Source organism: Nicotiana tabacum, chromosome 15, assembly GCF_000715075.1.
Source record: "Nicotiana tabacum cultivar K326 chromosome 15, ASM71507v2, whole genome shotgun sequence".
Lineage (NCBI taxonomy): Eukaryota > Viridiplantae > Streptophyta > Magnoliopsida > Solanales > Solanaceae > Nicotiana > Nicotiana tabacum.
In genome coordinates this window covers 114,421,375-114,430,657 of record NC_134094.1, presented here as the reverse complement: position 1 = coordinate 114,430,657, position 9,283 = coordinate 114,421,375, and the positions used below count along the sequence as shown (strand labels likewise).

Sequence of the window (9,283 nt, the reverse complement as noted above, 5' to 3'; positions counted from 1 at the left end):
TATTATTTTATAAAAAAATACTTTATATAGTTCTGTTTTACTAAGATTAAAAAAATATTTGGAGCACAAATTCTATATTTTGTGATATGAAGACTTTATGAAAAAAAAACCCCGAAACAATCCGAAAAACCCGACTTTTATTGGTTTGGTTTAGTCTAAATTTAATAACCCGATATAATTAATTTGATTTAATAATTAAAAAATTCGAATCAATCTGAACTATGTACACTCTACGTGTGATGATGCAATTGTTGCCCCAAACAGAAGGCAAAGCATCGTTAAATTAACTCTAATTTCTGATGTGCAGCCCTCGTACGCCAAAGAATTAACTTACACTTTTTGATATTTATGAAATTGTATTAACTAATTCATCTCTCTTTTAAGTTAAAACTTTAAAATTAAATTCAACCCCAGTCAGTAACCACTTACCAAAAGCTTTTAATAAGATGGTCGTGATTTGTCTACGTGCGACTATCTCTACTATAAAAAAAATTTAATAAAGTCAAAACAGTTGAGAGGTTAAAAGAAGGAGAAAAAGAAATCTTCTAGTTTGTTTCTCAAGTCTAAGTAGGTCCAAGTATCTATATGCTGATTTGAGATGGTACTACTATACTTCTTCGCATTACATATGTTCTCTTATTGATTTTCTATTTGGTTTATTTGATATAATAATAATAATAATAATAATAATAATAACAACAACACAATTTTATGACATTTACAAATTTATAAAATACAAATTCAGCTAATTGTTCCAAGTTTAAGCTTAACCGATCGATAATTTTATTGTTTGAATTTCTCAGTTATTACTTTAATAATTTTTCTTTCACAACTCGTGCTAAAACCAAGTCAGATTAGCATTCCAAATATTACACTATGCAAATAGCCAAATATATTTAAAAGGCCCCGTTTGTCCATAAGGAATTTTTATAAAAAATGTGTTTGTTTATAAAATTTTGTAAGTCTTTAGTAATTTTTTTTGAAAATGAGATTTTCAAAATCCAATTTTTTTTCAAAAGTTTTAATTTTTTCCCCTACTCACAAAAATGTAATATTTTTTTCAAGTGAAATACATATTCAAACATAATTTCAAATTCCAAATATCATTTTTCAACTTAACTTCAAATATTATTTTTAAAAAAAAATTACTACAATTTTTATGTCAAAACGACTATTAATTTTTTACCACTGGTAATAGCCAAATATGCATTGGTAATTATGAGTAAGTAGTGTAGAAAGCCAAAAACAAGGGAAAAAAGGAACTTTTATTTCTTTTTACTCACATCAGGCCAAATCACCGACGCAATGGACCAATACTCAGTACTACGTGTCTTCAATACATACGCTTTTGAGTACCTAAGCTTACAATGTCAGACTCCCCATCTGTCTCTCACACATACACACACACAATTCCTGTGAGAGAGATAGAGACATAATTAACTCTCTGACAAAAAATGCGATTTACATATTTAGTACACACAAATTAATCTAAAAAACCATCATTTGTCAATTTTTAATTACAAAAACATCGTATTTATGAAATGGAAAGATCATGAAACTTAACCAACAGCTTTCCTTTTCTCCGCCATTGGCTTTAGCCAATAAATTCAGCTAAGTGTGTGTTTGCTCTTCTCCCATTTCTTCTTTAGCGGCAAATTGCAAAACTCCAATGCCTGCCGCCTTCTTAAAACCTACATTGCATTTTCCCTTCTTCTCCTTCCTTTTTTATTTACAAAAACAAATTTTCTGCTACATATTCAGCAGATCTAACAATATTTCTAAAATGCCGTAAAAAATCATTCCCAAAGTAACAAAACTAGCCGAGATTTTGGCTTTAAAAGATCCTTATTCCTTACCTAGCTAACTGTCTTCACCACAATAGCATTGTACTTTCTAAAGCTTAACAAATATTTTGCGATCTTTTGTTCAGCTCAAGTATTATTTTGCCATCTTTTCTTCTTTTTTGTTTGGCATTTTTCCTTTTGGGTTGCAAAAAATGACAATGAAACTGACCCAGAAAGAAAAAGATTCAGAAAAAATAATTTGGGATCAAATGAGAAGCTCTTCTGTTACACCTTTTTCGATTATTGCTTTTCCTAAACTCATGGTATGGCTTATACTTTTTGTATCAGCTACTTATGTTGTTTACACTCTTAAGCTTCTTTCCTCTTCTCCACCTTGTAACGACGACGTTTTCACACACAGCAGCACTAATATTTTACCTATTATTCACTCACAAATCAACTCCAATGCATCAGTTGGTTTTGAGAAAGCAAGGTTTTTACAAGAAAAGAAAGTGGGGAAAACTGAGTTAGAGCATGTAGTTTTTGGCATTGCAGCTTCATCCAAGCTATGGAACAAGAGGAAAGAATATATCAAGCTATGGTGGAAACCCGAGAAGAAAATGAGAGGGATTGTTTGGTTAGATAATTCAGTAAAAATATTGAAAAATGAAACTGATTCACTGCCTGATGTGAGAATTTCAGGTGACACTTCACATTTTGCCTATAAAAACCGTCAGGGGCACCGGTCGGCGATTCGAATATCGAGGATTGTTTCGGAGACATTGAGGTTAGGGATGGAAAATGTGAGGTGGTTTGTAATGGGAGATGATGACACTGTTTTTGTAACGGATAATTTGTTGAGAATATTAAATAAGTATGATCATAATCAGTATTATTATATAGGGAGTTTGAGTGAGAGTCATTTGCAGAATATATATTTTTCTTATAGTATGGCATATGGGGGTGGTGGTTTTGCAATTAGTTATCCTTTGGCAAAGGCTCTTGATAAAATGCAAGATAGGTGTATTCAAAGGTACCCTGGACTTTATGGTTCTGATGATAGAATGCAAGCTTGTATGGCTGAACTCGGTGTCCCACTCACCAAAGAACTCGGTTTTCACCAGGTTACTTTGCTTTTTTCCTTCTTCAGTTTATGTTTGTTTATCTTTCCTTTTATTGCACTGATTATTCATAATTAGTTTTTAATTTGCTCACTCCGGTCCACAATAATTGACCAATTTGACTCGGGCACGCCTATTTAGAAAATATAAAATTCTAAACAAAAATAGTTAGTGTGACTAAACTATCCTTAATTAAATGTTGAAGCATAGTCAATATAAGGAGTAAAAGACTCTTTAGGGATAAAATAAATTAAATTTTTTCTTGATGATTTAAATGAACAATTATTTTGAATCAAAATAAAAAGACAAATTGGTCACTTATTATGGACATGAACAGTACCTGAAAAACTTGTTGGTTTCTTGAATTTGGCCAGCTAATTCTGAAAAGTTTAGTACTTTAGCCTACTTACTTTAACAATGTGAGTTGTTTGGAAATAATAATGGGATCAACTACTCTTTTGCCAAAAGGGTAGTCCTAGAGGCGTGCAGTCTTTTATACCATTGCGGCATTGCCCTTTTATTCACAAGTGTTAATCAAGCTAAAGCGTTTTAAAGATAACTTTTTTTTATGTGAGCTCACACCAAAAAAGAAAACTGAGGAGTCTGTTTCCTATCAGATTTCAGCTAATTGTTAGAATGTGTTTTTTTTCTCCTTGAGTATTCAGGTGGAATTGTCCCGTTAATATATTTACACAAATGATTTAAATTCTAGAAATAATGATGTGGAATGTGATTCGTTCGTTGGATCAGTGTGAGTGCTGCTAGCTCTGATTGTATGTTTGATTAACGGCATAATGGAGTATCCATTCGACTGCCTGATGCGAGCATAGCAAGCATACATGACCTCTTGTAGATTTTATTTATTCTTTTTTACTGCATTTTGGTATTTGCACATGCTTGTTGAAGAAGTGATTGTGGACTGTAGCTTAGTTATAGTTACATATTTAAAAAATGTCTATTTTTTCAGTCATGAAAGACTGTTCCATTCAATCTGACTAAGATTTGTTGGTGGCGGATGGGAATGCAGTACGATGTGTACGGGAACTTATTTGGGTTGCTAGCATCACATCCTGTAGCACCATTGGTATCGTTCCACCATCTTGACGTGGTGGAGCCAATCTTTCCGAATGTTACTCAAGTGCAGGCTTTGAAGCAGCTTACAGTTCCAATGAAACTCGACTCAGCTGGTATTATGCAGCAATCCATTTGCTATGACAAAGTTAATAGTTGGACTATTTCAGTGTCATGGGGATTTGCAGTACAAATATTTCGTGGAGTTCTGTCTCCCCGTGAAATAGAAATGCCATCAAGAACTTTCTTAAACTGGTATAGAAGAGCAGATTACAAAGCATATGCTTTTAACACAAGGCCTGTTATGCGTAACCTGTGTCAAAAGCCTTTTGTATTTTACATGTCAAGCGCAAAAATGGATTCTTCCGGCAATCAGACTGTGAGTCAGTATACTCGTAATCGAGTTCCTCATCCACTATGCAGATGGAAAATGGCAAACCCTGCTGATGTTGAGAGAATACAGGTTTTCAAGAAGCCAGACCCCCACCTATGGAGTAGGGTAAGTCCCTCCTTATCGTGCATTTGCTTCAATTAGCTTCATATACAATCATTAAAAACTGTTTTTTACCTATGGAATAGGGTAAGTCCCTCCTTATCGTGCATTTGCTTCATTTAGCTTCATATATAATCATCAAAAACTGTTTTTTACCGTGGGTTCTGCATATAGCTAAGCTAATCTTTGTTTTAGAGGTTGCGTGTCATTTGATGGGCTCTTGTAGGGAGCAAACCTGTGTTCTGGAATGATATCTAAGTCCTGCACATGGTTGATTTGAATTAATATATTATCTTAAAAGGGCAGTCCGGTGCACTAAGCTCTCGCTATGCGCGGGGTCCGGGGAAGGGTCGCACCACAAAGGTCTATTGTACGCAGCCTTATCTTGCATTTCTGCAAGAGGCTGTTTCCACGGCTCGAATCTGTGGCGTGGAAACAATGCTCCCCTTTAATTAATATATTATCTTGATTTTTGAAAAATATATATTGTTAATAAGCTAACTGAACAAAACCAATAGGAGCATTGGTAAGGCATTGGCATATGGCAAAAATTTATTTCCATTGTTTTATTTAGAGGGCACGTGATTTCTACATGTAATGACTGTGGTATTACTGTTGAACAGTCTCCAAGGAGGAATTGTTGCAGAGTTTTAAGCTCAAAGAAGAAAAGCATGGTGGTGGATGTGGGTGTCTGTAAGGAAGATGAAGTCAGTGAAGTATTATGATGCATAATGTGTGAGCCCAATGCCCATCCTTTTATTCAATCTTCTACTCCTTGTAATGCCACCCAATTTACTGTCACCTGTAGTTCTTCATTAATTTATGGAACTTATCTAAATTTTCTTGGATGAAGGGGTACTGGTAAAGGTACTGCCATGTGACCAGGAGGTCACGAGTTCGGGCCGTGAAAATAGCCTCTTGCATAAATGCATGGTAAGACTGTGTACAATAGACTCTTATGGTGTGACCCTTCTATGAACCTTACGCATAGCGGGAGCTTAGTGCACCTGACTGTTCTTTATCTAAAGTTTCTTGGATCTTCCAAATTCCACTTATAGCCACTTGGGGAAAAACTTAGCTATTGTAAAATCTCTTAGCTGCATACTTGACATTCTTAAGTGAGGTTAGTATAGCATAGAATTCTGTAATTTTTTAATAATATTAATCCCTTTTCTTGGGTTCCAAAAGTCTTTCATTTCTTTCGTGGTGATGACTACTGCCTTTGCTTTTCCTTGGGTAAGTTAATGTGCATGACTAAAGTTGAAGAATGTGAAGTTTATATTATAGTGGTGTGCATGTGTTATAATTGGATTCAAGAACCTTTTCAACGTAGCGTGACGATGCTAATTTATGTGTTATAATGTGAAGTTTATATTATACTTAGGTAACAAGAACCTTTTCAACGTAGCGTGACGATGCTTATTTAAGAAGAATTACTTGGGTTATGTAGCAAGACAAAAGGCATATGTCATGCTAAATGATGTTACAGATGGTGTTAAAATGGAAAGTTTAGTTGACTATTATATTAAACACTTCCGAAATGTTTACATTGGTTTACAAGAAGCTTCCATGTGCTATTTAAGTACTCAAAAGCGTTTGTTTACTTTCTTTCCTTGCTTAAGATTTCAATAAGCTACTTTATGGCAACTTTTGTTGTTGTTGTTGTACTTTATGGCAACAACAACAAACAACAAAAATAAACTCAGCCCAGACCTAATCTTTCTTAGAATATAGAGAAATCGTTCTGGATGAACCTTCGGCTCAAGTGAAGACAAGCTACTTTATGACAAAAGATAAAAAAGATTTTAAATTAAATATTTGGGTAATGTGGAAGGGAACTATGAACCTGTAATTATAGGTATGTATACTGTATAGTGATTTCTACCAATCTTTTCATAGAGGTACTTTTTACAGATCTGGACTTTATTGTTAGATCTAGCTTTATTGCAAACAAAATCTGTGGCAATGTTGGTCCCTACATCCTAAATGTATCTCAAGATGATCACTTTCCTTCCTCATCTGGTTTCAATACTTTATGTTTATATACTACTACAACAACCCAGTAAAATTATACTAATTGGGTGTGGGGAGGGTAGTGTGTACACAGACTTTACCTCTACCCCGAAGGAGTAGAGAGGCTGTTTCCGAAAGACCCTCGGCTCAAAAAACAAAAAGACAAAAGGACAAAAGGACAAAAATGGAGACAATATTAGTATCACAACAACAATCATAGGATAAATAAGAACATCATGAAATCCAGAAGAAAGATGCAAAGCAAAGGGAGATAATATTAGTAAATATTAGTATCACCACAACAGTCATAAGAAAAATAGGAACACCATGAAATCTAGAAGAAAGATGCAAAGCAAAAACGATAGCTAGTAAATCGGACATGCACTGAAAAGCGAAATAGTAAGCCACAATATTCCACTAGCTATCTTAGACAAAAACCTTACATGGCTTGTCCCACCATGGTACGAAGTAAGACACGACTCAACTACCTCTTAACCTACAACTCTAATACTCGACCTCCACATTTATGTTTATATAATATGGAGCATATTGTTAAGTAAAATATTACTCCAATAGTTTATGTTTCAATGAGAAAAGGTGAGTGTTGAATACGACTTTGGTAATCATAAATGGAATGTCTCGATCAAAATGAAATTGTGGGGACACTATTCCCTCTTCCTGACCCCATTTGGTTGTTGGAAAATGTAACAACTCTGCTTATTTTATTGCTATCAGAGTAATGGATTCGTGCAGGTTCCAAGAGCAGGGTCCTATTTTCTTTCTACTTTTTTGTTTTTTTTATGTGGGGTAGGGGCAATGACAAATTTAGAATTTCGAGTAAAATCTGAGAGTTGAGAGTAGCTAATAGCTTTTGCCCCTAACCATATTCACACGAGCATGTTAAAAATAAATTTTTATTTTTATTTGTCATTTCATACATATTAGGAGAATAATAAATTTTTTTCTGTTATACCCATAATATTTATTATTTATTTCAAATTATTTTCTCTAATTTAATAAAATATGCATCAATTAATATGGGTATCATGATAAATTATGCACATCATTTATTATTCCTTAAGAGACGTGAAAAGTCAAAACGTGCCAAGTAAAAATAAACGAATATAGTATATAGTAAAAGTTTACTGAATATTTATAAAAATTTGATTGTGAACTCTATTATTATTGTATTTTGTTTTGAGGTCTCTGTCTATGGGGTCTTGATTTTTCCAATTCCGCTTTGCTTGGGGTGAAATATTGCAATTGTCACTGTAGACTTCTGAAATTACATTTTTGCTAATTCTTCCCTTTTCCTTATTAGTTTGCTTGCCAGTTTGCTAGTTTACTGGCCACTCCTGTTGGAAAATTTGCAGGTAGGCCTCTGTGAAATACTGGAAAAGTTTTGCTTATGGAGTTAATAATGAGGGTCAAAGTTTGACATTCATTTCACTAATTTATGTGGTAGAATGATTTATTTAGTTGCACATAAAGTCAAATAAGTGATTTGTGTTAGGTTAAATTAGTTGAGTGATTTTGTTGTTTGTCAATTATCTGGAGAGTGACAACTATTTCTCCAAAGACCAAACAATAGGGTATGGAACTAAGACCGAAGTAAAGATGCTAATATGCTAGTACCTGTTTACATTTAGTAAATCGGATCGGTCCGGACTGATGGAAGGGGATCGGGTAGGGCTGGGTTTGGGAGTTAGTCCGTATATATTTTTTTTACCGGTTAATCGGACCGATCAAACCCGGTCAATGAAAATTACTGTTGAATCGGTTAACCGGACCAGCCCGATTGAGAAAAATAGTGACCGGTTGCCAAATTTTTAAAATCGGGCTTAACTAGTCTGGGCCCATCCGATGAGAAATTGAACTGGAACGGTTCCGGGCCTAAGGGCCCACCCCTTGGTCACCTTTAAGATTGTAGAAACAAGTGTGATAATTTAAAAAAAAAATTAAAATATAGTCGTTGAACCGGGTCGGGCCGGTCCGGTTAACCGGTTCAAAAGTAACTTTCATTGATCGGGTTTGACCGATCCGGTTAACTGGTAAAAAAATATATACGGACCAACCCCCTAACCCCCCAAACCCAGCCCTACCCAGCCCCCTTCCACCGGGCCGGCCCGGAACCGGGGTCAACTCGACCCGTTAAACAGGTTTAGGTTCACCACATCGGTTCTGCAAAATTTGAGTATTGAAAGTATTTTTACCCACCAATTTGGGTCTTTTGTTAAGTGGACTAAACCTGCTCAAGTTTAGCAAACTTAAAGGATAATAAGTGCTCAGGGCAATAGATAATGGATAAAGTTAGACTTACCCCAAAACATAAGGGACAATTTTAGCTAAGAACTCTTAAGTGGACTAAACCTGCTCAAGTTTAGCAAACTTAAAGGACAATAAGTGCTCAGAGCAATAGATAAAGGAGAAAGTTAAACTTACCCCCAAACATAAGAGACAATTTTGGCTAAAAACTCTTGTAGATAACGCAAAATTGAAATAGCTCATATTTTAGTGTTAAAAGTGAGAAAGGGATGGCCTTATACTTCCTCCGTTTTAATTTATGTGAACATGTTTGATTGGACACGGAGTTTAAAAAAAAATGAAGACCTTTAAAATTTGTGGTCCTAAACAAGTCAGAAAGGGGACCTGGGCATTTGTGTGGTTATAAAAGCTTTTCATTAAGGGTATAATTGAAAGTTTAAGCTAAATTATTTTCAAATTTAAAAAGGGGTCATTCATTTTGGAACTGACCAAAAAAAAATAAAGTCACATAAATTAAAACGAAGGGAGTATAAGAT

At 34.6% G+C, this 9,283-nt stretch overlaps 1 protein-coding gene across 2 annotated transcripts; it reads left to right on the top strand.

The window, feature by feature from the left end:
- The first annotated feature begins 1,444 nt into the window (after window positions 1-1,444).
- LOC107778353 (uncharacterized) lies at window positions 1,445-5,656 on the top strand. Of its 2 annotated transcripts, XM_075231123.1 has the most exons (4): window positions 1,445-2,908; window positions 3,933-4,475; window positions 5,093-5,202; window positions 5,323-5,656. In XM_075231123.1, the coding sequence occupies exons 1-3, from the start codon at window positions 1,997-1,999 to the stop codon at window positions 5,192-5,194; spliced, it is 1,557 nt and encodes a 518-aa protein (XP_075087224.1). In that variant the 5' UTR covers window positions 1,445-1,996; the 3' UTR covers window positions 5,195-5,202; window positions 5,323-5,656. The 2 variants fall into 2 exon arrangements, with proteins under 2 accessions (XP_075087224.1, XP_016454085.1); XM_016598599.2 differs by having other exon boundaries at window positions 1,447-2,908; window positions 5,093-5,656.
- Window positions 5,657-9,283: the final 3,627 nt, after the last annotated feature.

Coding starts and splice junctions, on each gene's coding strand:
- LOC107778353 (XM_075231123.1), top strand. CDS start 1,997: ATGACAATGAAACTGACCCAGAAAGAAAAAGATTCAGAAAAAATAATT. Junction 2,909..3,932: donor AAGAACTCGGTTTTCACCAG/GTTACTTTGCTT, acceptor ATGGGAATGCAG/TACGATGTGTACGGGAACTT. Junction 4,476..5,092: donor ACCCCCACCTATGGAGTAGG/GTAAGTCCCTCC, acceptor ACTGTTGAACAG/TCTCCAAGGAGGAATTGTTG.